Consider the following 27,500-nt stretch of genomic DNA (forward strand, 5'->3'; position numbering starts at 1 on the left):
GCGTCATGTCCTAGCAGGTGTGAGCTTATGAAGATTTGTATATTATGTAACTCTCTCTCTTTCTCTGTATAGCATCAGCCCATTTATTTGAGATATTGACTGACTCCCAGTATCCCCCCCCCGGTCACTTTGGACAACCAATTTATTGCACAACCTTTGCACTGCTGCTGTTTGCACACACCCCTGGTCACTGTGACCACTGAATTACCCATTGCACTACTGCTGTTAGCACATACTGTACATAGCTTACTGCTATCCCTCTCTTGTATATACCTCTAACAACCTTACTTGTCATACTGTAGCTATCACTTATCACTATCATGTTTTATATCACTATTTGCACTTCTGGTTAGATGCTAAACTGCATTTCATTGTCTGGTACTTGTACTCTGCAAAGACTGCAATGACAATAAAGTCTAATCTAATCTAATCTAATCTAATATTCTGTTATGCACTCTGGTAACCTTTACTCTGTCTCTCACCGCCTCTCCTCTTTACATTTGTTCATCCCCTCCCTGACTTGCCTTTCATCGTACCACTTTCCCCATTACCCTCTTCCTGTTTACAGTCTTGCACCTTACCCTGAGTTTTTGCGTTGCAGGTCCGCCGTGGGCCAATAAAACAGAGCAAGCTTTCTTCCGTGGCCGGGATAGTCGCGAAGAGCGCCTACATCTGGTCACCCTGTCCCAGAACAACCAGGAGCTGCTGGATGCCGGGATTACTGGGTGGTTCTTCTTCAGGGAGAGGGAGAAGGATCTGGGCAAATCACCTCTTGTTGGCTTCTTTGACTTCTTCAAGGTGAGGGGAACATTCTGGAACATTCTGGAACATTCTGGAACATTCTGGAACATTCTGGAACATTCTGGGAACATCACGTGACATTTCCAAATGCAAGTTTCCTTTTTTATTACAGATTTTACCCTATAGTCACAGAGACTCTGTGACTATAGGGTAGTAACTCTATCCTGTGATATTTTCAATTCACTTCACTTAACAGTATAAATACCAGGTGAACGTGGATGGGACAGTGGCAGCTTACAGGTTTCCTTATCTGATGCTGGGAAACAGCCTGGTGCTGAAGCAGAGCTCGCCGTATTACGAGCACTTCTACACCCACCTAACGCCTGGCACCCACTACGTCCCTGTGAAGAGGAGCCTCTCGGACCTGATCCAAAAGATCAAGTGGGCCATGGTATGTGTATGTGTGTGTGTGTGTGTGTGTGTGTGTGTGTGTGTGTGTGTGTGTGTCTCTCTCTCTCTCTCTCTCTCTCTCTCTCTCTCTCTCTCTCTCTCTGTGTGTGTCTGTGTGTGTGTGTGTGTGTGTGTGTGTGTGTGTGTGTGTGTGTGTGTGTGCGTGCGTGCGTGCGTGCGTGCGTGCGTGCGTGTGTGTGTGTGTTTGTTATAATATATGAGAATTTCCTCATTCTCATTCCAGGAGAACGATGCTGAAGCACAGGCCATAGCGAAGGCGGGCCAGGCGATTGCTAGAGAGCTGCTACAACCTAACAGGCTGTACTGTTACTATTACAGTGTGCTACAGGTACATCCGGTCATCGCCTTTATGCTATGCAGGCAAATCCCAAATCCAGCTCATATACAGTATACACTATAACATGCATGAGGGTTGTGGTATATCAAACTCTGATGATATGTTGAAGTGAGGTTGTGTGTCTTGGATTACTGTAACTTTGTTTCCTGTAACTATCCTAATATTATCTAAGTTTGCAGCACCTCTTTAAATGCTGTGGCCTTAGCGAGAGCGCTTTGCTACAATCTTTGAATATCAATAGTCAGGAATCGCTCAGTGTAAGTAAGGGATATTTCCTATCTTGCAATATATATTCTGAAAATAACTCTCCCAGTTATAAATAACAAACTAATTGCAGAATGCACAAGGTGTTTACGACAAACAGTGCAAATACTAAATGTCTGATGGCGCTTGAGTTTACCTATTGATATTTCCTAGGCTGAACCCGGTCATGAATACAGTGCCTATAGAAAGTCATCATCCCCCTTCACTTGTTCCACATTTTGTTGTGTTATATAATTCTCATCAATCCACACACAATACCCCATAATGACAAAGTGAAAACAAGTTTTTAGAAATCTTTTTGCAAATGTATTTTGAAACACAGAAATACCTCATGTGCATAAGTATTCATACCCTCCTCTTAAAATCCTCAAAAATGTCATCAACAAATCATTCCATAAGTTGAATTGAGTCCCTCATAATGCAAGGATAATAGTAGTAATGTAATTTTGGAATCAATATAATGTTTTTTATAGGGTCTCTGATTTGCATAGGAATCAATGACACACTGTGGATCAGGAATCAGGAAATTAAGGAATCAGGAAATTAAAAGGAAAAATCAGGAAAAAGTGAAGGGGTATGATGACTTTATTATAGGCACTGTACAGTATATCATAATATGTTTTGCAGCAAACAACATTAGTCTGAGGCATAATATGAAGGATAGCGTAGAATCAAAATGTACTAGTAGATTTATTTAGATAAACAATTATATAGCATCGTAGCTTAGCAAGTAATACAGGCAATGTGTAAATAGTATACACAAAATATTAACACATTAGAATGTGTAGGTACAAACTAATGTGAAGAAAGTGTAAAAGATCAATCTTACTGAAGAATGTATCCTTGTATCACTCAGATGTACTCAGAGCGGCAGACCAGCCAGCCCACACTGCACCCAGACATGGAGTTGGTGCCTCAGCCCGAGGACCATACTGCTGATTGTAGTTGCCAGCGCGAGCCTCATAGAGATGAACCCAACCAGAGGAAGGATGAACTCTAACTGACAGTAGAGTGAAAGTGAAACACTTAAGTATTTCAATACAGACAGTGCTTTGGACTGCTGACCCATTATTAGTGGAGACTCTATGCGATTAATGATTGCAGCTGTGGCCAGGACTTGCATTGGTGCCTCAACACATCCTGGGACAATCACAAATTGTATTGGGGTTGAGCCAGTCGGATCATGCAGATTCAACGCCGGAGTAAGACTGCTCACAAGACCTGTATTACAGATGGCATTTTCTTCAGTGGCTAATGTGACAATTTAAGTGCATACCATAGAAATTAATTAAATTGGTTTTATTCTCATGCAATCAGGTAATTTAATTAGAATCAAATAAATGCATTTGTGACCACCTGGAAAATATTTGACCAGTAAATTGTTGATTTGATTAAAATCCTGAATACTTTGATAACATTTCTGATTTCATGTGAATATTAACACCAAGACGTGATGTCCTTGTTAGTCTCTTTATTCGAAGACAATGAGAATGAACATGTATGGTTGCTCTCTTGCCTGTGTGTAAATGTTTACGTCTTTTTGAAAGGTGGTAAAATTATCTTGTAGTATATTTGGTGTATGATACTATATTCGGTGTAATTGTAACAGTGAGAAACGACATAAAAAGAGGGGGCACCCGGATTTGAACCAGGGACCTCTTGATCTGCAGTCAAATGCTCTACCACTGAGCTATACCCCCATCTGCAGAGCGGCGTGTGACGCTTACGTGATACACCTGGAGAATGCTTTGAAAGACTAAACTAATTAATACATGAATAACACTGCACACAGCCATACCATGGCTATAGGTTTTACAGACATGCATTACAATCCGACATAATATGTATATGTATAAGCGTTGAATAATTGTGAGTAAGCCTACATAATATGTATATGTATAAGCGTTGAATAATTGTGAGTAAGCCTACATTGTACTCATAACTTGGCCCCCATCATAACAGGTTCAATTGTTTATTAAGGTAGGAAGAAACGGGAGATAATACAAAAACGCAAACGTATTGAATCATCAGTTTTATTGTTCAAGAGAGAGTAAGCAAAAACGCCAAGACGGTAGCCTAATGTTTCTGTAAGACAGGGACGTTGCCTCTCATAGACCAGTATGTAAAGGTTTACTGCTCTCTAGTGGCAGGTAGTTGGATGTGCACGTAGCAGGCTACATACGCACAACTTTGCTTCCCTGAAGACAGTAGTTCTACAACAGACCTGGTAGCAGATATCTATGTATCGGTGAAAGCAGAAAGCCTTGAACAAGACTACAACTCCTATAATAGTACAATTATGAGAAAAATTACATTAAGAGAGAAAATAAAAGAGAATCAAAAATACAGAGTGTGTCTCTTTATTTGTGACAGACTAAAATGTTAATGTCATCTTCCAGAATATTGGTCACTTATCTATTATCACGTTTAGTCATGAAGGCAAATTGGCTAAACTAGATCAACTAACTCATTAACTAAATGACTTGTCTTGCGGGCCATCCATGCCCAAGTAGCCTCCTAGAAGCACATACAATTTATGCATGCTACTAGGGTCCCTGAAACCAATTTGGTTCATGGTAGTATGTCCTCCTATCCTGTCTACAGAAATGGATTACAAGTGTAAATGGTTTCAATTTGGCTTTTCTTATAGTTTCAGCTGGAAAATAGATGCATTTAACTAGAAGTACAAGCAGAGACTGCATGCATTAACTGTCTTTGAATGAGTTCATTTAATCTGAAATGACACCCCTTATAGGCAACATGTTTTTTTATCAGTTTTATTTAGTTTGTGACTTGTATGAAAACATACACATACAGTTTAGCCTGTCACACCAGAGACTTCAGCAAGGCTTGCACAATACTGTATCCACAGTAATGTAAATAAGATGATGCCCTACATATATTTATAGTTCAATTAAAAACCTGTTTTCATGACAATCTTATATTGAGCAGAAGTCAAATAACATGTCTTAATAAAGCAACACAAGCTTTAGTACAGATGGTGAGTTTGTATCAAACAAAAGGACAACAATTGAACAGAAGAAGTCAAATAAAACACCTTAATAATAACATCAACCACAACCACAACAATAAAAGCTTTAGTACAGGTGAGTTTACCTCTAGCCTATATAGTATCAAACAAAAAGAAGATAAAAGCTTTTTTTTCATGACCATCTTACATGGTAATATTGAATAGATGGAAGTAAAATAAAATGTCTAGATTATTATTTCTGTTTTTTAATTCCCAAATGACGTGCACAATTGTCAGCAAATACTGGTAAATGTAAAGCATATGTTGGAGAAATGGATCCTGGTCCTTTAGTCCAGCTTCTCTTCCTGGAAGAAGTCTGCATCGTTGAGATGCTCCTCTAACTTCTCGTATTTCTAAGAAAGGCAGAAAATTCAGAAGACAAATAAGTGTAAAATGTATTGATAGAGTAGAGGTTGCATTAATCGTATGATGGGGGAGTGGGGTTGCTGAAACAAGTATTAGTAGAGTCAATTCAATAAGGAAGAGTAGAGTTCTGTACACACCGCAGAGATCCAGCCACCCTGCTGCAGTTTGGTGAACACCTTGTTAACTGTGTCCTTCACTGGCTCCTCCTCTCCCTTCTTCCCCTCCCCCTCCTCCTTCTCCAGTGCTTTCCGGCAGTGTTGGAACAGGTGGTACTTGAAATGCTTCAGTGCATGATATACCTCTGTTCGCCTGGCACAAACTGATCCCACACCGAATGCCTGCAATTTTAAAGGAACACATGCAGGCGGCCAGGGATTTAAAAAACTATCCCACAGATAAACAACATATCTGCCATGAAAGAGACAATTGGTGCTGATTTGAAGTATTTTTTGTTAGGTTAGATGTTATGGATTGTAAATATTGTATGTGCTTGCATCTGGGAACAAAAATGGATAAGTACAAATAGATAAGATAGAATTCATTTCTAAGATGTTGTACCTGTGTGTCATTGGGCATAAAGTGGTCCTCTTGGAGGGTGCGGCTGTCGTACAATTGCCCCGAGAGACGCACATTGAAAGTGCACTGTCTCTTAAGCTGGCAAGCCTCACAAGTTTTCCCATGCGATCCTACTCTCAACACGTTGACTTCAGGGTAACACTCCACCCGTTCCTGCACATGGACACACACAAACAGTACACAAACATACACGCTAGTTCAGTTAAAATGGTCATGTGACACTGGTTACTGGCTATGCCAACATGCAATACTACATATCATTGTTGGCGGTTTTACGGTTTAACCATAAACCGCGGTCTAAAAAAATAGCAATGTTTTTTGTCAATACCGTCATGGTTTTTGTCCAGCTCACTGTCTGTGTGGTTGAAGATGCTATGAAAGTGATGAGTACTATGTGAACAATGTCATTTGTCAAATAAATAACCTGTCAAAAAAGTCTTCCTTCCTTCCGCTTCCATTCACACTTCCGCTCAGAACGTATCCACATGTTTACAACTGGCAACAAACTTTTCGAACTTAACGTTCATTCTAGCTACGTTCTGTAAGCTGTAATTCTCGCTGATCTACGAGTGACATGGGATTACTATTTTGTCCTATTGTTTTTTCATTCAACTTTTTACACCTGAGGACCTAACAACCAGTGAACTATAACAAATTTGAAGCAATGGAGACGGAGTCAAGGACTGTGACTATAGCACAGGTGCGTGAGCAGAAAATGAGCTGTTGGAACAAGCTATCAGAACTTTCTAACGATAATGACCGAGGCAAACAAGAGACTTTACTGTGCGTGCCCAGACCGTTACGTGTGTTATTAATTTCATTCTGTTTGGTTGACAGACGCCGGAGAATGAATGTCATGTCCTTGCACTATTTTTTTTTACCCGCTGTTTTTGCACTCACTCAAGCTTTATATTTGTAGCTTTATAGATGTTGTTAACGTTTGTTATTCTGTTTACGATGTTGCTCAGAAAATAAAACTGAAACGTATCACATTTTTGTCGTCGTGTGAAAATAATAATGATACAATCATGATACCGTAAACTGTGGTTAAACCGCGAACTAATAATAATCAATACCACCCAACCCCTACTACATATCTCTACAATCGTATCATCCAAGTATTGGTTAACTATACCCCTTGAATAGAAGGATAATACTAATATAAGAAAACCCCTTGCCACGCCAACATTCTCGAAACATGTATTGACCTTGAAGCGGTTGCTCCAGCGGCTCCTCTGTTTCAGGTTTTCCAGACGTGGGAGGACCATACGCTCATCAAAGTGGTACAGCGACTCCTTCATCTCCTGGGCATATCGCTTTGTCCGTTCACCATCTGCTTACATCAAAAAAGCACCCGCACCACACTCACCAACATTGTTACGCAAACCTACCAACACCAGCCAAAGTTCACAGGCTTATCACAAATATCCCCAACAAGCCACATGCATAGGTGTATAATAACATTGGGTGTGTGAACATGTTACTCCCAACTGTACTTTTGGGGTAGGCCTACATTTGATTACGATATGCATGTACATTAGGCCATATAAGATCCCAGACTGGATCATATATTCACATTGCCCACTAGGTGTATAAGCACTTACCGTAAAGTGACTTGAGAAAAGTCTCGTCCAGGATGTTGATCAGAAGAGCTTTGACAACCAATTGAAAGTGGGTAAGCTGAGACCCAGACCTGACTAGGAGGAAAGAGGGAAATGGATCATGTGACATAATTTACATTATGCTTCCATGTAAAATCACTGGCAGATAATAAAGCGTCTATATGATTAAGTGTCAATGAAGACTCACACTGGCGTGGAAGAGAGAGAAGGGCCTTTTCATGTGGCTCGTCCTCCATCTCATCACCTTTCTTTTCCTCGTCGTCAACCTCGTCGTCAACTATGAAGTCCTTCAGGCTACCGCTGTCATCAGCCGCCTCTTCTTGACTGCTGCCAATCAATCGATCAGGACCAATGGCATCATCACCATCATCATCATCATCCTTACTACTTTCCTTATCAGATTGTTTATCCTTCTCTTTCTGTTTATCCCCCTCTTTCTGTTTATCCCCCTCTTTCTGTTTATCCCCCTCTTTCTGTTTATCCCCCTCTTTCTGTTTATCTTTCTTGTTCTGTTTATCTTTCTCGTTCTGTTTATCATTCTTCTCCTCCTCCTCCTCTTCTTCCTCTTCTTCTTCTTCTTCTTCACCTGAATCCTGGGTATTAAAAGGAGAACAGCAGTATAAATGTAAGTTGAACTAAAGTTTGTAAAACAACGGGACGCTGACTTATTATGTAGTATACTGTAATTAAACATGTTATAATACTATTTTTTACAATAGAAGGCTTGCTACCTTCAAACCTTGGCGTCTACGAGGAGTGCGGGATTTCTGTTTATCATTCTTCTCCTTCTCTTCCTCCTCCTCCTCTTCTTCTTCTTCACCTGAATCCTGGGTATTAAAAGGAGAACACCAGTATAAATGTAAGTTGAACTAAAGGCCAATGCACACGGCGTGCGATTTTTGTTGCACGACCACATTCGATTGCAATGCACACGGCGTGCGATGCAATTTTGTTGCACCGCAGAATTCCATTTTCAACTCACACCATTGAAGTCTATCAGAAAATCATAAAAAATCGCATCCCAATGCACACGGCGTGCGATGCAATTTTTGTTGCACCACAACATTCCATTCTCAATTGTTACTTTATTGTTACGTAGTCGGACCAGGCAGGCTGATTACAATAGGCTCTACCAATATTGCTTGCCTTGCTTCCAAGGACTCAACTTCCACAACTGATCATGCATCTCAATTAATCATCATAAATATACAGTAGTACAAATTCATCTCATTCAAATAATCATAGGCCTATAAAACATTGGACATATTGGCTGAATAGTAAATAATTAAAAGGGCACGTAACTAAACCCCGTGGGGTCTGAGCGGTGCACTGCCAACCGATGAGGCTTAATATGTAAGTCCGTCTGGCTGACGATTGTTCCTGCGTTCACGCTACAATATTGTGCCTACCGTATTTTCCGGACTATAAGTCGCACCCGAGTATAAGTCGCAGCAGGCCAAAAATGGGGCATGAAGAGGGAAAAACCACATATAAGTCGCACTGGACTATAAGTCGCATGGTTCAAGGGAACGGGCTTGGCGGAATCAGCGGGGAAAGAAGACCCTGTTGAGCTTGACTCTAGTCTGGCACTGTGAAGAGACATGAGAGGATTTGTAAGCCCAGGAAGGACATAATTCACGTTAAAACTTCTTCTGAAAGGTTAGAAATACTTAAATTATCGAGTGTAAAGCCAGGGCTAGCTAGCGCGTTGCTAACGAAGGTTAGCAAAATGGCGTCGCGGGAGCAAGCAAACAGGATGGAACAGCCTCTGAAAGGTAATAAATGACTTTAATATCGTGTATAACGTTCATAATAGCGTGTATAACGTTCATAATATAGTGCTTAATGTCCACATTGTCGAGTGTAACGACTATTTATCGTGTATAAGGCCATGACAAAGATAGCTTGGTGAAAAACGGAAGTAGTTAGGATGAAGGGCGGCCTACAAACAATGCAACATTGAACAGCCTCTGAAAGGTAATAAATGACTTTAATATCGTGTATAACGTTCATAATATCGTGTATAAGGTCCATAATATCATGTTTAATGTCCACATTGTCGTGTTTAATGTCCACATTGTCGAGTATAATGGCTATTCTATCGCGGATGTGGCGCTAGCGGAAGTAGCAAAATAGCCTCGCGGGGGTAACTTAGCAACATAGAACAGTCTCTGGAAGGAATAAATGACTTTAATATCGTTTATAACGTCCATAACATTGTGTATAAGGTCCATAACATCATGTTTAATGTCCACATTGTCGTGTTTAATGTCCACATTGTCGAGTATAATGGCTATTCTATCGCGTATGTGGCGCTAGCGGAAGTAGCAAAATAGCCTCGCGGGGGTAACTTAGCAACATAGAACAGTCTCTGGAAGGAATAAATGACTTTAATATCGTTTATAACGTCCATAACATTGTGTATAAGGTCCATAACATCATGTTTAATGTCCACATTGTCGTGTTTAATGTCCACATTGTCAAGTATAATGGCTATTCTATCGTGTATGAGGCGCTAGCGGAAGTTACTCCTTGGTTCATGTCAGTCAGAGATTACCGTATGTCAGTTCATGTCAGTCAGAGATTATGAATTATTGATATATAAGTCGCACCTGACTATAAGTCGCAGGACCAGCCAAAGTATGAAAAAAACCGCGACTTATAGTCCGGAAAATACGGTACATGCTCGATTGTCATTATTATGTAATATAGGCGTCTTGTATGTGAGATGGGCCGTGTAGCTATGTGGCATGACACGGAAATAAATCATGCATGCAGTAATTCGTATAGCTAGTAATGTGTATAGTGTAGCTGTGGGCTATATAGGTGTAGTGGCTGGCTGATGGTGATGTTCATATCTTGCCCTTGACTGTCAAACCGTTAAAATAGATGATTGCTCCATCCACAATTGAAGATGTCAGGTTGACTTCCCCAACTGCAAACGGTCACTTAACATCTCTTCAAAGAAGGAGAGTCATCAACGAAAGGAGACAAACGAAAATGGGTGAGTAGCAACGTTAACGTTGATATGCTTTTATGTAATGATAGCTAGCTTTTTTGCTAGCTAGCTAGCTAGTTAATAGTAACGTTTTATTTGTGTTTATACTCGACACTTCATTAATGTTAGCTAGCTAGCGTTGTCATAGTTTTCATACCAGCCCCATATCAGGTAACCAACCATAGTTTGACAGTTCTTTTGTATTGTAAAAAATCTAATTGGTAAAAATAAGTGGCAGGTACATTTTAGAATCCACCAACTTCTGTGGTGGTACACGAAACTTGTGTTCAAATTGACTGAAATACCACTAATGTTGCTGTTTTTTCTCTTTACAGATAGTGACTTGAGTAAGAAGAAGGCTGCCGCACTTCTTTTTCGCCGGCGTAGACAGCATCGGAGGCAGTGGGTGCACCCACTAAATAAACAGAGGCAACAACAGGGAGCCTTCCATCATTTGGTGGCAGAGCTAGCTTTGGACGAGGAAAGGCACCGCAAATATTTCAGGATGTCTGCGGTGCAAATGGAGGCCCTTCTCTGTGTGGTTGGACCTGGCCTGGCGAGGCTGATAACTAATTACAGACAGCCTATTGAGGCCAAGCAGAGGCTGGCGATAACATTGAGGTGAGTCATACTATGAATGAATTCAGGAAAATAAGTTACTTAATGTGGTTTATTATTTATTCATTTATTAATTAAATGTAAAACAAAAAAATAAATGCAGAATATGCACATTAGTGCTGCTTTTGTGCAGTATCCTGTATCTACATTTACAGAATGTGCTGTATAGATGTACAGAATCCGGACCAATATGTACACAGTATGCAGTATGCACAGTTTTGTGTTGGACCAATGTTATTTTAAATATAAGCTCTTTCAGAAATATTTGTCTTATTATTTTCAAAAAAATATTTACAAATGCACCACCTCATCCACCTCATCTGCATCGCTTGGGTGGTGGGCGGGGGGAGGGGGAGGACCCTGATTGTGGGGATTGTATTACTGGTGGTAGTTCTCCCAGGAAGGCATGGGTTGTTGGTACGCCAGCTGCTCCCTGTGTGCTGGCCTGGCAGCAGTGTTGTAATTGATGTGTGGCTGCTCCTGGAGATCGTGCAGCCCATCCAGGAGCTTTATTATCCCTATTTGGGCCTGTGCCTGTAATCGAGGGTTGAGACCCTCCATCACAGGCACTTGACTAAGTAGAAAAAGTTCAGCTGCAGTCTTAACAGTGGGGGCTGCAGGCTTCGGCGGAGCAGTGATGAACTCCACGAGAGCTTCATCAATGTCCTGTTTCGTTTTTCTTTTTTTGCCCCAGCCACTCAGAGGGGTTGCTGTGCAGCGGGCTCGCGCAGGGGTGACTGGGACAGCATCGTCTTCTTCTTCACTTAGGCCTAGTCCAAATTCATCATCTTCCTCCTCTTCAACCATTAAGTTTGTCTTCCCACTATGAACAGCAGGGGCTCAGATAAGGAAACATTCATACTTGCCATACATCTTAGAAAAGACACTTGCCCTTACTAAAAGTTACTCATTGAATGCGTTATAATGTACATTATCTTATCTTATGTCACATGTGTCATTGAAGATAATATCATGTGACATTGGGGCACTTAACTGATCAAAACCTGACCTACCCTTTCCCCTGGCCTTCCACCGCCTGCCCTGGCTCCACCACTCCTACCCAGGCCTTCCACCGCCTGCCCTGGCTCCACCAGTCCTACCCAGGCCGACCACCGCCATCATCAAAACAAAACAAACAAACAACCAAAAAATATATATATAATTTTTTTACTGCATCTGTTCTGCTGTCCTCCACTGTACCAAATCAATAGGAATAAATGTGTGTTTTGGAAATGACTGTCTGTGATAGGAGTGTATCGCCCACCGATAGGAGTGTATCGCCCACCGCCAAACGTCGGCGTCGAGACCGTAAACAACGCCGAGGCCGCAGGGGAGGCCTGCTAGCTAGGCTAAAGAGAAGCCCGGACAAGCCAGCTTTGCCGAGTATATTCCTCTCCAACATAAGATCCCTCGCTAACAAGATGGACGAACTGAGACTGCAGGTTGCTTCCAACAACACCGTGGGGGATAGCTGTGTGATTATTCTCACAGAAACCTGGCTCAGCGCTACCATCATCGACTCTGCGGTCGCGCTAGAAGGCCGCACTTTACACCGGGCGGACCGGACGCTCCTTAGTGAGAAGACGCACGGGGGCGGCCTGATCATATCTACGAAGGACAGCTGGTGTTTAAACACGAAAACTGTAAGTAGCCACTGCTCCCCAGACCTGGAATACTTGACTGTTAAATGCCGACCCACATACCTCCCGAGGGAATTCAACGCGGTGTACATAACAGCTGTTTACATTGCACCAAGCGCGGATGCTAGCTTAGCATTGGCGCGGCTATATGACGTCATCAGTGGTGGACAGAGCGCGGATCCTCAGGCAGTGCACATCATCGCGGGGGATTTCAATCATGCTGACCTGAAGGTAGTACTACCAAAGTTCTATCAGCATGTTAAATGTGCAACAAAAGGAGAAAAAACACTGGACAAGGTATACACCAACATCAAGCTTGCTTACAAGGCTAGACCGCTAGCTCATCTAGGCATGTCTGACCACGTGTCCATTCTCATGATCCCAGCCTACACTCCCATGAGGAAAAGTACTCCCATCACCACTAAGACTGTCAGAACCTGGCCAGCAGGGTCCGCTCCACTGCAGATCTGCCTGAATGACACCTCATGGCAGGAATATGAGCATGAGGACCTGGAACAGTTCACGTCGTCGGTTCTGAACCACATAGTGAACTGCACCAACTCAGCCACCGTGGACAAACGTGTCCGGGTCTACCCCAACACGAAGCCATGGATGACTGAGAAGGTCCGAAAACTGCTCAAGGAGAGGAACAACGCCTACTCAGCGAAGGACACACTGCTGTACAGCACCACCAGGGCTAACCTAAACCGTGGCATCCGGGAGGCCAAGGCAGACCACAGATTGAGGAATGCTTCCTGAGCAACGACTCCAGGCGGGTGTGGCAGGGGGTTCAGCACATTACAAACTTCAGAGCCAACAGGCTCACAGCCGCGGAGGACGATCCCCTGCTGGCGGAAAAGCTGAACTCCTTCTACGCCCGGTTCGACGAGGGGCGAACGGAGGTAACCACAACACAAACACCACTCTCTCCAGCTCTCAGCAGCCTCACCCTCACAGAGCATGAAGTGAGACGCGTGCTGAAGGCGGTGGACCCCAGAAAAGCCTCAGGGCCGGATGGCGTCCTGGGACGGGTGCTGAGGGACTGCGCCGACCAGCTGGCCGGGGTTTTCACCAACATCTTCAACCAGTCCCTGTCCCAGGCCACCATCCCACCCTGCCTGAAAACCTCAACTATCATCCCAGTCCCGAAGAAAGCACGGTGAGCTGCCTAAACGACTACCGCCCGGTGGCACTCACACCAATCATCATTAAGTGCTTCGAGAAACTGGTCCGGGCCCACATAGTCACACGCCTCCCGCCCAACCTGGATCCATACCAGTTCGCCTACAGAGCCCACAGGTCCACAGAGGACGCCATCGCGACGACTCTCCACTCCACTCTATCCCACCTGGAGAGGGGGAACAGCTACGCGAGACTGCTCTTTGTGGACTTCAGCTCTGCCTTCAACACCATCCTTCCAGACAGGCTAGTGACCAAACTACTAGACATGGGACTATCACACTCCATCTGTGCATGGATCAAGGACTTCCTGTCTGACCGCCCCCAGAGGGTGCGGGTGGGCTCCCACACCTCCACAGCCCTCAGACTCAGCACTGGGTCCCCCCAGGGCTGCGTGCTAAGCCCCATCCTCTACAACCTCTACACCTACGACTTCACCCCCGTCCACCCCAGCAACTCCATCGTAAAGTTTGCAGACGACACCACCGTGGTGGGCTGCATCTCGGGGGGGGGACGAGGCGGCGTACAGGGATGAGGTGGAGCAGCTGGGCAAGCTGTGCAAGGTTAACAACCTGCTGCTGAACCAGTCAAAGACCCAGGAAATCATCGTGGACTTCAGGAGGAAAAAATCTGAGGTCCAGCCCCTGCTCGTCGATGGAGGGAGCGTGGAGAGAGTCTCAACCCTCCGATTCCTGGGGGTGCACATACAGGATGACCTGTCCTGGAAGACCAACACAGCAGCCATCATCAAGAAGGCACAACAGCGGCTCTACTTCCTGAGAGTCCTCAGGAAATACCACCTCAAACAGGAGCTGCTTGTGACCTTCTACCGCTGCACAGTGGAGAGCATCCTCACCTACTGCATCTGCGTGTGGTTCTCCAGCTGCACAGCCGCAGAGAGGAAAGCGCTACAGAGAGTCGTGAGATCGGCCCAGAAGATCATCGGCGCCCCTCTCCCCTCCTCAGGAAGGCCTCCAAGATCTCCAGAGACCCATCCCACCCTGGGAACGAACACTTTGTTCGGCTGCCCTCGGGCAGGCGGTTCAGGACCATGTCCGCAAGGACAAATAGACTGAAGCTCAGCTTCTACCCCAGGGCCATTCAGGCCCTGAACACAGCAAAGACCTAGGTTCTAGGCCCTGGACAACCTAGACAATTTGATGGCAGCTACTAGATTGTAATCAAGTGCAATACTGAAACACAACTGTGAACATTTCAAACCTGCAAACTGCGACACTTTAAATTAATGTGCAATAACACTATGTGCAATATGACAACCCTCGGGTACATAAGGTTCAGAGATAGGAAATGTTAGGATATTTATAGCATAGCATAGAGTACAGCACAGTGTTTTATTTGTATAGTATAGTATAGTGGATAGTGTACATAGCCTTTATTTATGTAAACCAGCTCTTTTCCCTTCTTGTTTTTAGTATTTTTTTTCCTAGCACCAGGGGAGCCCCCCCTCCCAAATTTCGTTGTATGGTACCTGTACTATATCAATGACAATAAAGACCATTCATTCATTCATTCATTCATCTGCTCATCATAGCACCCTTGATAACTTATATACAATGTGTTAACAGCACAGCGTACTTTATATGGAATGGTTTTTCCGTCTGACATCTCAGTGGCCCCTTAACACGCCTAACAAACATTGCCAAAATGTAGGGAGAACGTTATACTGACCATTATTAAAGGGATGGTTCACTATTTTGACACTTGTTTTTATACAAATCTCTCTAAAAATGTCTTAAATGTACTAAATATTTAAAATGTATGCCATTTGAGTGCAATAATAATAGTTCAAACTATTTATGAAATAGCCTTGTAGGGTCCCTCATCTGAATAGAAATCAATAACACAGTCTGTAGGTCAAAACAATATAGTGTGTAAATGATTGCTATTCAGCAAGTCAAAGTGTAGACTTTTTCAAACAGGTCTTATCTTCTTATCGTTTTTCATTGTTAATCAATTATTGAAACTAGATCTAATTATTGAAGCTAGATCTAATTATTGAAGCTAGATCTAACGTTAGTAAAAACCACTGCAATACATTCACGTAGATTACATTACATCGTGAACACCCCTGGTACATTCGTAGAGAGACGTCTGAGTGAGAGCTGCACGCTAACGTTAGTTATCTGAGGTAGCTAGCTACTTAGCTAGTCTGAGAGAGAGCTGCACGCTAACATTAGTTATCTGAAGTAGCTACTTAGCTAACTTACCAGAGCATCCAATAGCAAGAGATATTGCTCTCCATGATTGGTCTCTTTTATTTGTGTCCTTATACCTCTATAGCTGTATACCACGTTTATAGCTCCCTATGGCACTGAATAAACGTGATGAGCTTTTCGTCATCCATTTTTACATACACGTAGCCTACGTACAGTAGAGTAAATATAAATGTTGGGTTGCCAGATGTCCGGTTTTCAGTGGACAGTGTCTATACAACATGTGTATAATTTGGCTGGTCATTCAGTCATGCTAGATTAGAAATCTGGCAACCCCGTGCAGCCAAAAACTATATTGTAGATGAGTAAACTAATATAATATATATATTATAAGTATAAATAACGTTACTTGTTCAATGATTTACGATAGCCTTCAACCTTCAGCACGTCATAGAAACACACAGTCAAGAAACAAAATATGTTTACATGTCTCTGATTCCTTTTCTGTTTCACCCTATCCTGCCTTGCAAAGTCACACATTGTTTTGGAGAGTTAAAAATATGTTTTAAAATAGGTTATTGATGTTGTCATGCAATTAGCAAAAAGGCGAGAAATTTCTAATGACATCTGTGCCACGGATTAGTGAATGATGTGCCTGGCACACTGAAAAGAAAATGAGGTTTACCAAATGGCATCCATTATCCGTTGTGTCCAGTATGTATTTGAAATATATGATATGAAAATGAAATGATAATGTTGTACATCATAAACCCTTCATGTACCGTAGGTACTGTATCAGACCTTTTGGGTCAGACCTTCAGCCTTTAACTTCTTTCAAAAAAGGAGACAGTCAAAAATGTATGCTCCAGTCTCTCTCCCCGTTATGAGTGACTCAATTAATTTAGATAGACCAGTTGAAGTTTTCCCAATTGTCCCATTGTGATGCAATAATCCGTCGCACCACAAACTTTTTCAAAATTTGCAAAATTTGACATGTGCTTTGTCCCATTCAAAACGGATGGAATCGAATTTTCGCGGTGCGATTAAAACCGGGGCCGTGTGCGTTGGGATGCGATTTTCTCATAGACTTCCATTCAAACTTCAAAATCGAATGTTGGCGTGCAACAAAAATCGCACGCCGTGTGCATTGGCCTTAAGTTCGTAAAACAACGGGGGACGCTGCCTTATTACGTAGTAATACGATAATTAAACATGTTATAATATTATTTTTACAACAGAAAGCTTGCTTACCTTCCAACCTGGGCGTCTACGAGGAGCGCGGGATTTCATTTCCTTGGATAACGCCAGCAATCTGCTCTGTCGCTGCTTCCGTTTAGCGGCGGTCTCTTTGGCTTCGGCGACACGTTTCTTCATCTTCTCTTGGGCGGCAGTCTCGACGTCCGAGTCGTCAGAGAGTTGACTTTGCAACTTTATCCGCTTTCTAGGAATGACTTTCCTGGTGGGCTTGGGGTCAGCATCGCTGTCTGAGTCGCTAGAGGAGGTGGAGGCTGCTGAGCTGGAGGAGCTGGAGAGGGGCTTTCGGGTGTTGGAGAGAGGCTTTCGGGTGTTGGCGGGACGCTTTCGACCTCTCTGGGGCTGGGGGGCTGCACGTTTTCCTGCAGGGTATATAGAGGAATCTTGAGGTTAATTTCAATACCTTTCTTTTTAAAGACTGTGTCAATATTTTTCCCAGACCTCACCGCCACTTCAAGCTGTAACCGTTGACATCAGTGACACCTTTAACTTAACAGTTTTAGTTTGCAATAGACTAGACCACTATCATACAACATTATACAATTTCCGGTTTATCTTTGTTTTTTAATAAAACTAATAAATTCACGAACTTTTACTAAAGGTTTTTAGGACTCAAACTCTTTGGACAGTCTAATTCAGAAAAATACCTACAAAATTCAAGACCTCATAAAATCGTGATAAGACTTTTAATACTTATTAAGTGACTTTTAATACTTTTCAAGACACCGCGGATACCCTGACCTTTGGCTTCGCTTCTCTTACCGGGAGCAGGGCTCTTAGTCTCCTCGCTGTCGGGGGTACTTCTACTCTCGCTGCCGCTGCTGTCGTCGTTGGTCTGGTATTCACTCTCCGAGCTGCTGGTCGTGCTGCCGTAGGAGCCCTCGTCACTGTCGTCAAGCACCTCCGAGGACAGCCCGATCACAGGCCTCTTCTTCGACAAGGCAGCTTTCTTTTTTCGCATCGACTCGTACACCTTACGCTTGTATAAGCTTTCCATGGTGATGGTTATATTAGAAGCTATCTACAGTAACACAGTTATCGCGAGGTTATGTCAACAACAGCCCTGGTGAAGGGGGTAACGCTGGTTAGCTAGCTGGGTTAGTTAGCCGATGTGAGCCACCATGGCATCGAGCTTAATTACACATGGGTCCAAAACAACGTGGGTAATGGAAATAAAATTAAGGTAGCTTACAAAACATTCTTCACGAGAGCAACGCTGGCTGAACTGCGTTTATCAGACGTGTGTTACGCTTAAACCTCTAGGAGACTTAATAAAAACAACCAACAGCGTGTGGTGTGGTTTGTTGTTTAGATGTTGTGATGCTTCGCACTTCCTGTCTACCTCGACGACTCCTCCCCCCTATCACCTCGAAAGTAAAGTGCTTTTAATGTCACAGCGCCACCCAAGGGTCATCTGCAGAAACTGCATTTTCATTTGGATCATAAAGGTTTCCCTTGTAACCAATAAATGAATGAATGAATGAATGAATGAATGGTCTTTATTGTCATTAATACAGTACAGGTACCATACAACGAAATTTGGTAGGGGGGGCTCCCCTGGTGCTAGGTAAAAAATACTAAAAACAAGAAGGGAAAAAGAGCTGGTTTACATAAATAAAGGCTATATACACTATCCACTATACTATACTATACAGATAAAACACTGTGCTGTACTCTATGCTATGCTATACATATCCTAACATTTCCTATCTCTGAACCTTCTGTACACAATAACGTATTATATTCATACAATAAAGACAATGACATCATTGGTTTATACCACTGTTTATTATAATTTCGTAAATAAACGGTCAACTGAACAACAAAGTGTGAGTCCTATTATTAAAAAAGAAATTGGTATCAAGAGTTGTTTTCCTATCCTAATGAGATGATTTAATATCAGAATTGTGTGTAAGAATTAAAACACAAACTAACAAATAACTGCCGTTTCTATTTCACATTTGAAATTCAGCAACAAACATTGGTTTTATGCATTTCATGACCAGATGAGAATCGCACCGTCTGATCCTGCTGATAATAAGTATTCTCCCTTGTGATCAAAAATCACACTCTGGACAGCATCGTCATGGCCCGATAAACTGGACATCTGAGAAGATGCCAGCTCCAACAGCTTAACTGACCCATCATTACTGGCTATAGCCAGTGTCTGGCCTGACGGGCTAAAGGCCACATGGTTGCTGGGATGTGGGCCAGTGTCCATCGTTACCATGGGAGCTACTTTCCTTACATCCCATAGCTTGACCACTCCATACGAATCACAGGAGGCAATCGTGTCGCCGAGTGAATTAAAAGTGGCATGGTTGCAGGAGTGCTGGTGGCCATAAAAGGTCTGCGCACACAGACCGACCCTGGCGTCCCACAAAGACAGTGTCTTATCGGCAGAGCAAGTGAGAAGAGTGTTGGAATAGGGCAAGAAGGCGACACTGTTGACTGAGTCGACATGGCCGCGCAGTGTGTTCCGGCAACGCTCGCTCTGCAGGTCCCACACCTTTGTCGTGTTGTCCAACGAACAGGAGGCCACAAAGTCGCCGCAGGAGTGGAAGGAGCAGCCCCAAGTGGCGTGGGTGTGACCCTCCAGGGTCAGGACGCAGCGGCCTCGGGAGAAATCCCAGATCCTTACTGTCGTGTCACCGCCGGTGGTGGCCAAGCTTCCGCCATTCGGGTGAAAGCTGCAGCCGGAAAGCCAATCGGTGTGCCCCTCCCCAGTCATGATCATGTCCCCCAGAGGCAAACCCCACAGCCTCCACAGCTGGTCGTCACTGGTGGAGGCCACGATAAACTTGCGAGGATGAAGTGCGAGACAGCTTATGGGCAGGGTGTGGGCCTTCAGGGAGTTGGTGAGGTGGAAGCCGGATGCTTTGGTGCTCTGAGCAGTCAAAGCCGTTATTTGGCCTAAGTAGGGGTTAACACGGCTGCTGACGGGGAACTCTGAGTCCTTGGGGTGTTTGGGAGCGGTGTTCTTGGTTGGGTCTTTGTCATGGTCATACAGGGCAACGCCATCATTCTGTAGCTGGACACTTCTCTCTGGCTTACACTGAGGTTTCTCCTGTAGGGGCAGACCTGTGTCAGACCTGTGACCTGTGTTGGCTGAGTGTCTTGTGGATGATGAGTGTACATTGCGTAAAGTGGCCTCTAAACCATGGGCATGTCCTGACGCTCTGTCCCTCTCTAAACTAACGAGCATCTTCTGTTTCAGTGCAACTTGGTACTTGTCACTCAGCTGCCTAAGCGCAGGCTCATAGGATGCGTAGTGCTTCTTCAGACGTTTGATGTCTTCAACAAGCCTATTCTTCTCTTGGACGACACGCTTATGCTGCAAGCTATGGAAATCCCTCTCTTTCTGAAGCTTGACCAGTGTTTCGCCAGCTTTAAAAGCAGCCTGTTTGTAGCGGTCCCGCTCTCTCTGAACGTTTTTCAGCTCGTTGTCCAGAAGTTGGTTGTGCGTATAGACGTCAGGCACAAACTCCGCAAGCTCGGCTTTCAACAAGCCTCTATCCACCATCTCGTACCACTCAGCTTGGAAGCAGTCCAAAGTTTTGCTCATGCCCATTTTGACAAGGAAATTGCGGAGAAAATCATCCACCACTTCTGGAATGGGGGAGATTGGTTGCTTGGCATGACTCGGTGTTATGGACCGTGTTTCACCCACTCCAGCATCGCGCATTGCCCTCACCACGTCCTCCAAATCCTCCGATCCCTCCCCGAGGCTCATCTCTTCATCCGGAAGAATTTCTTCATATTTGTAATCGTCCTCCGACTCCTCTGGTATCAACACCTTTTCCAGATAAAATGGCCCATCGTCGACAGATTCCTGATGGGCAGTTTCATTTGTTTTCGCAGCCATTTCCCAGCCGTGTCCTTTCTTTCCCTGTTGTTTACCCGTTGCCATGGTGATCACGCAAACATCTCTGACAATCACTCACGTGGATCAGAGTGAGAGAGAGAGAGACAGAGACTGAGAGAGAGAGAGAGAGAGAGAGAGAGAGAGAGAGAGAGAGAGAGACGGAGAGAGGGAGAGAGAGACAGAGAGAGAGAGAGGGAGAGAGAGAGAGAGAGAGAGAGAGAGAGAGAGAGAGAGAGAGAGAGAGAGAGAGTAGTGGTGGTCTAGTGAGTTGGACTTGTGATCGGAAGGTTGTGAGTTCAAATCCCGCCTGAAACCACACCACTACTAGTGTGCCCTTGAGTAAGGCACTTAGCCCTCAGTTACTCGAGGGGGAATGTCCCTGTAATTCGTAATTGTAAATCGCTTTGGATTAAAAGCGTCTGCTAAATGGCTAAATTAATTAATTAAATGAGAGAGAGAGATCAATATGCCTTGGAACGAGATGAATGAAACCACAGTAGTCTACCTCTTTTGTTACTATGTCAGTCAGTTTGCACATTCTTTTGTGCTGGTCTATTATAGGCTTAGTTCATTTCCAAACCTGCAGAGGCAAAATAATTACAGCAGGTGGCATAGTGAATTCAGGATTGATGCAGTAATAGGCTATTGACCAAATTACGGGCACCAGTTGCATGACTGTGCTAAATTGGATAAAAGAGATAAAGAACAAAAAAAACGCGTGGATACACTTCATTGATTCACAGAGAAGGAAATGTGTTTGTCATCAGCAGCAGATATCCAGAGGCAGTCTTCAAGAACACTGATGGCATAAGCAAATAATATATGATCCTCTCATGAATCACATTCATAGCCTATAAGCATTCAGGCAAGCAGCAGCATAGCCTAATATAACAATAATAACGACAATAATAATAATAATAATAATAATAATAACAATAAAGTTCAAACAATGGTCTCTGGGGAATGTAAGACTGCACTTGTCCCTTCCGCAAAATAGGTTCATAGACACTTTTGGAATTATAAGTTATAGCCTAATAGTAATATTATTATCATTATTATAAGGAAAGAGCTGTTTCATTGACTAGTCCCATATGAACATTTCATAGTACAAAGTAAAAGTATATCCAGTCAACTTTAAGAAGGCTACAAGAAGCCGACCCAGCTCTTCAAAAATAATTTATGATATAGACGCTCAGGCTGGTTCTTGAAATTGAACTTGAGTGACAATTGGGCTCTGATGCCCCTCTTCTTAACCGCGACCAATCGGAAGCGCAAGAGCACGTGGATGCAGATTAGGAGACTGTTGCACGTCAAGTAGCCCCTCTGCATGTCAGTGTAGACAGAGGAGGAGAGAGACAGAGGAGGGCAGTCAAGGACTTAACGCTCAGCCCATACCGTTTCCATGCACTGCCCGGAGAGGCTCATCTGTGAGACGAGCGACATGAGCCACCTGAGTGAAAAAGATGCCTCCGACACAAGCGAGTGTAAACCTAAATCGCCCACTATGCTCTCCTCATACTGCATCGAAAGTATCCTCGGTCGGAGAAGTCCCCTCAAAGTCAGAGTCACAGGGATGCAAAGTTTACCGATGCTGAACGGGAGAGCAGAGCACATGTCTTTGGAAGGTAAAGGAACATTATGTTAATTGACTTTTTATCTTTCTGGCGCAAAGCAATTGAGGGAATGACATAACTGAGCTTCGGTAAATGTTTATACATAGGTCAGCGCCAAACGCTTGCAGGCTCATGCGTTTGGAGATAAATAATACATGTATTCTTCAGAGGGTTGAATCATTATTGTGCTATATCATTATGGGATGAAATGTATTTCAGCTGTTGATTGTTTTACGTTGCTGTGGCTAAATCACTTTGAATTGCCCCTGTTGTATGAAATGTGCTATATACAAATAAACGTGCCTTGATAACGTTCCTTATAATAAACACGGTTCTCTGTTTGCAGCCTCTCAGAGAGATGTGGACATGCACCTGCCGCCCAAGCTGCGACGCCTGTATGGTCCGGGGGGAAAGTTCATGGACTCCAGTCCGGGGGGGATTCTCGAGCACGAAGTGCAGGGGGAGAGGACTTCTTGTCCTATAGACAAAGTCTACGAAAACCTGAAAATCACTCAAGCCCCACAAGTTAGCATCAGCCGCAATAAGTCGTACCGGGAGAACGCGTCCCATCAGAGCGACGAAAATCAGAACCACGGGAGAAGGACAGAGGGGCACTCGGAACTGGGCGCCCTAAAGTTCGAGGAGGGGGACGGTGGTGGCAAAGAGGAAGCATGTGAGGTCGCAGAGATGTCCCCCAAAAACAACGGGGAGGGCTTGCACCCCAATGGAGATGTAAAGGATGGAGAGGACAGCGTGTGCCTCTCGGCGGGCAGTGACTCGGAGGAGTGTATGCTCAAGCGCAAACAGAGGAGATACAGGACTACGTTTACAAGCTATCAGCTGGAGGAGCTGGAGACAGCTTTCCAAAAGACGCACTACCCCGATGTGTTCACGAGGTAGCCTCCAGAGCCTGCACATCGTTAGGCTATTACATTCATCGTTAACATTATATGAAACTTATATGAAAATGATATGAAAATGTTGACCTGCAAACGTCCTGTTTTAAATCATCCTATTTGTCAGACAATGAATATTAAGAATACATATAATAATAATAAGTATTATTATTATTATTATTATTATCATCATTATTATTATTATTATTATTATTATTATTACAATAATACTAACAATAAAACGTGTTTTATTATGACATTGTTGTTATTATTATGAGTATTATTATCATCATAATTGTATACTGATAATAATAACTACAACAATATATGCACATTTTCATACAAATTGGAAAAGCCCTATCAGCAATAATAATTATTATTATCATTGTTGTTATTCAGAAATGCCACCTACTGTTACCTAAAAAGATAGATAAATATATAGACAGAAAGAAAGAGAGAGAGAGAGAGAGAGAGAGAGAGAGAGAGAGAGACTGTGTGTGTGTGTGTGTGTGTGTGTGTGTGTGTGTGTGTGTGTGTGTGTGTGTGTGTGTGTGTGTGTGTGTGTGTGTGTGTGTGTGAATCTGGTAAATTGAATAATTCCCAGTGAATTTTGTCAAATCATTGTGTTGATTTATGATCATCATCATCATCATCATCCAACATCATCATCAATATTTATTAATACAAATGATAATTATCAGATTGATGATATTAACAATAATGTAAATTATAATTATTATGATGACGTTGCTACAGAAATATTGCTCGAAGACTTTTGAATGGTTGATATTTTATTTTAAAAGTTCGCTGCTGCAGCTTAGATGGTTTGCCAAATACCTCGGTTATTGTTGGTTGGCATAATTGTATTTTTTAAGAAGCATTTGAAGGATTTTAAGCGTTGGAAAGCAGGTACCTTCCATCTCTATTCAAAAAAGAGATAATAAGATTGTATAAGTTAGGATAGGATAAGATCTAAAAAAAGAGATATTAAGATTGTAGGTTATCCTGGGGTTAGAGAGCATTTAGGCTTGGGTATTACTAACTGTAAGTAAACTGCAAGTAAACTATTTTTCTTGAGTGATGACTGTACCTTTCTTTTTATAGCCTATAGCCTCTTCAGAGTCTCTGACATTAGGACATAGTTTAGCCTAAATAGGAACCTGCAACAACAACAACAACAACAACAACAATTTTGTCGGTCAATGCAACGTTATAATGTTAGGCCTACACTCCTATAACAACGGTATAATGTTGTATAGGCCTTCTACTTTTTTTTTTGAATTTGAATTGATACTTGATATAGTTATTATAATACTTTCCGCCCCAACATCCATTGGGGCAAGCTTTCATTTTCTTTCAGCATGCAGTCAATACACAATCGAAATGGTTTCCTGGGACATATTTTTTGTCATGTTGTTATAATTAGACTATTACTGGTATGTCCATATTTCTATATCATCTCTAGAAATGTAATCATATTATTTTAACGTATTTGTTTTCTTCATATTCAGGGAGGAGTTAGCGATGCGGCTGGATCTCACCGAGGCGCGTGTACAAGTAAGTGTCCGTTATTTTGTTTATTCTGTTGAAATGGTCATCCTTCTGTTTAAAAATATTATATTTGTTTTGAAAATATGTAGCCTAGAGTATATATCGTTTCTAAAAACACTATCCTTCAAAATGCTGTTACATTGCCACAACCTCTGCTACTAATATAAGCCTAATGATGATAATATGACTAATAATAACAACAATAATAACAATAATAGGCGTTATACAAAGAATATAACAATAACAATAATATTAACACCGATTATTATATAGGGTAATTATTATGAACAACAACAACTAACAACAATTATTATTTATATATTTTTTCGTCAGTTCGCTGAAGTTATTATTCTAAAGTTGATTATTTCAATACATCTAAACACAATTATAAAACGGTATTTGTTTTAGGGCATTTAGCGAACGTTCAGGAAAGTGGTGGTGGACTCACAAACAAAAGTGTTATGAACTGAGGAGCAGTGCCTGAGGTTGTTTGATTTCCAATCTTGTAATTGTAGGTCTAATAGCTGCGCATTGATTCGATATCTCACACCTAAAAATAGATTTAAAGGTGTTTACCATCTTCATTTAGAACATTGCTTACATATTGAAACTCGAGTCTCGACCTTAGAGACCAGACCACGCATTTAAACCCCCAGATGTCACTCGCCTCAGAGCTGTAGGCGGTCTTTGAGAGGGCTCCTCAAACCTTGTAAATTCCATATGTTTCATTTTATAGTAGTGTCAAGTCTGTTGGGTGGGGAACATTCTCCCTCTCTCTTATAAGTATTTGGTTTGATTTCAATTCAACATATTCTTGTAATTCATACATATTATGTACTTATTGTTACTTATTGTTACAATTACCATTAATGAACATTTAATTAACATTACCCAGAAAATATATTTAAATGAAATAAAAAAACTGTTATCAACATTTCAAAATACTACTACTAATAACGGTTTTGCTCTCCCTTGCTCTAAGGTGTGGTTTCAGAACCGTCGAGCTAAGTGGCGAAAGCGTGAGAAAGCTGGGGTTCAGATGCACCCGCCAGGGCACCCCTTCACTGGGCCCCTAGCCTCTGCTCACCCGCTAAGCCACTACCTGGAGGGAGGCCATTTCTCTCCCCATTCTCACCCCACCCTGGAGTCTGCCTGGTCTGCTGCCGCCTCGTCGTTCCAGGGTCTGGCCCAGCCCCTGGCCAGCTCTGCCGCTCCCTTGGGGTTTGGCCCCTTCCTAGGAGCCGCCATGTTTAGACACCCTACCTTTATTAGCCCCTCTTTTGGAAGGTGAGATGATCCCGCTCAACAGTCTAATGAAGTTTCTCTATCAACTTTTTCTCCTTTATCATTATCTTACTTGCTCCCTCCCTCCCTCCCTCTCCCTCTCCCCCTCCCTCTTTAGACTCTTCTCCAGCATGGGTCCTCTGACACTCTTACGGCAGCCCATACCTGCAGTAGAGGCTCCGGCGCAGCCCCCCACGGCCTTGTCAGACCCCTCCTCCCCCTCCTCGCCTGTGGACCGCCGGGCCTCCAGCATCGCAGCTCTGCGGCTCAAAGCGAAGGAGCACTCAGCTCAGCTGACACAACTAAACATCTTACCTTCCAGCACGACTGGGAAGGAGGTGTGCTAAGTGTGACCGCGACCCCCCACTGAAATCTCTAACAACCCCCGATTACACGGAGCATGAGTCACGACCAAAGGATAAGAAACTTCAACAACAGCACAATATTATTAAACCCCAAAGTCACCTCTTAACTTATATCCTAATTCCATATCTGTATCCAGAGGTTCCGGTCTGCTGTACCAGCAGGACCACTCTTGCACATCAACCAGTAATCTCCAGCTTCTTGTTCTGTTTCGCCTGATCAAAACTGTGAAGCAGGAGGAGAAATTATAAGGAGAGGAGAAGGACAGAAATGAAATTGGAGGACTCCCTATAACCTTTGACCCACAGGACTGACTTTGGTGGCTACTGCAAGCCATCATCACCACGGTCACTGGTTCCTATGGAGAGAAATTCTGTAGACACAGATTGTGAGTTAAAGATTATACTGTAATGTGCATTTCATGTATTGATAACATGGTGTTTGTAGATAACAATAGATTATCAGTCTTATAAGTATAAGATATACTTGCATTACAGTTATTATTTATGTTCAGCCCTATATGAGCCAGAGGGATGTTTTCTGAGTTCAGGACAGGAAAATGGTGGGTCTATTTTTCCAAAACTCTTTGTTTTAAGATGCATCAGAGAACGCCTCAAACAATAAAGTGTCAAATGGAAAACTGTTCTTGTTTCCTTT

The 27,500-nt window shown here is 43.0% G+C and overlaps 4 protein-coding genes across 5 annotated transcripts in view; 2 read left to right on the top strand and 2 right to left on the bottom strand.

Annotated features, from left to right (window-relative positions):
- The window catches only part of poglut3 (protein O-glucosyltransferase 3), a gene marked incomplete at both ends in the record, with an annotated part of 5,950 nt that extends 3,137 nt beyond the window's left edge, over positions 1 to 2,813 (top strand). Inside the window, 5 exons of the mRNA XM_080550045.1 lie at positions 111 to 192; positions 602 to 798; positions 998 to 1,192; positions 1,436 to 1,540; positions 2,670 to 2,813. Coding sequence (XP_080406171.1) covers positions 111 to 192; positions 602 to 798; positions 998 to 1,192; positions 1,436 to 1,540; positions 2,670 to 2,813 — 723 coding nt within the window. The remainder of the gene's footprint in view (positions 1 to 110; positions 193 to 601; positions 799 to 997; positions 1,193 to 1,435; positions 1,541 to 2,669) is intronic.
- A 1,740-nt stretch (positions 2,814 to 4,553) lies between these two features.
- ccdc82 (coiled-coil domain containing 82) lies at positions 4,554 to 18,306 on the bottom strand. Of its 2 annotated transcripts, XM_080549861.1 has the most exons (9): positions 18,034 to 18,306; positions 17,269 to 17,633; positions 8,140 to 8,235; positions 7,596 to 8,001; positions 7,391 to 7,483; positions 6,995 to 7,119; positions 5,769 to 5,939; positions 5,348 to 5,548; positions 4,554 to 5,197 (listed from the first exon to the last, which is right to left on the bottom strand). In XM_080549861.1, the coding sequence occupies exons 1-9, from the start codon at positions 18,266 to 18,268 to the stop codon at positions 5,132 to 5,134; spliced, it is 1,758 nt and encodes a 585-aa protein (XP_080405987.1). In that variant the 5' UTR covers positions 18,269 to 18,306; the 3' UTR covers positions 4,554 to 5,131. The 2 variants fall into 2 exon arrangements, with proteins under 2 accessions (XP_080405987.1, XP_080405988.1); XM_080549862.1 differs by lacking the exon at positions 4,554 to 5,197 and having other exon boundaries at positions 5,363 to 5,529.
- A 961-nt stretch (positions 18,307 to 19,267) lies between these two features.
- On the bottom strand, positions 19,268 to 21,136 carry spag16 (sperm associated antigen 16; the record flags this gene model as incomplete). Its single annotated transcript, XM_080549860.1, has 1 exon — positions 19,268 to 21,136. The coding sequence occupies one exon, from the start codon at positions 21,134 to 21,136 to the stop codon at positions 19,268 to 19,270; it is 1,869 nt and encodes a 622-aa protein (XP_080405986.1).
- Positions 21,137 to 22,577: 1,441 nt separating this feature from the next.
- Positions 22,578 to 26,827, top strand: LOC308174764 (aristaless-related homeobox protein-like; the record flags this gene model as incomplete). Its single annotated transcript, XM_080549864.1, has 5 exons — positions 22,578 to 22,761; positions 23,096 to 23,645; positions 25,157 to 25,202; positions 26,179 to 26,483; positions 26,599 to 26,827. 5 exons carry the CDS (start codon positions 22,578 to 22,580, stop codon positions 26,825 to 26,827), a joined length of 1,314 nt encoding a protein of 437 aa, XP_080405990.1.
- Between the last annotated feature and the right edge of the window lie 673 nt (positions 26,828 to 27,500).

This window comes from Nansenia antarctica, assembly GCF_963989245.1.
Source record: "Nansenia antarctica genome assembly, chromosome: 20".
Taxonomy (NCBI): Eukaryota; Metazoa; Chordata; class Actinopteri; order Argentiniformes; family Microstomatidae; genus Nansenia; species Nansenia antarctica.

What these genes read in the sequence shown, in the direction of transcription:
- ccdc82 (XM_080549861.1), bottom strand. Translation starts at nt 18,268, where the DNA reads ATGGAAAGCTTATACAAGCGTAAGGTGTACGAGTCGATGCGAAAAAAG. An exon ending in GTAGACGCCCAGGTTGGAAG is followed by an intron (nt 8,236 to 17,268) that starts GTAAGCAAGCTT and finishes TTTAATACCCAG; the next exon opens with GATTCAGGTGAAGAAGAAGA. An exon ending in GTAGACGCCAAGGTTTGAAG is followed by an intron (nt 8,002 to 8,139) that starts GTAGCAAGCCTT and finishes TTTAATACCCAG; the next exon opens with GATTCAGGTGAAGAAGAAGA.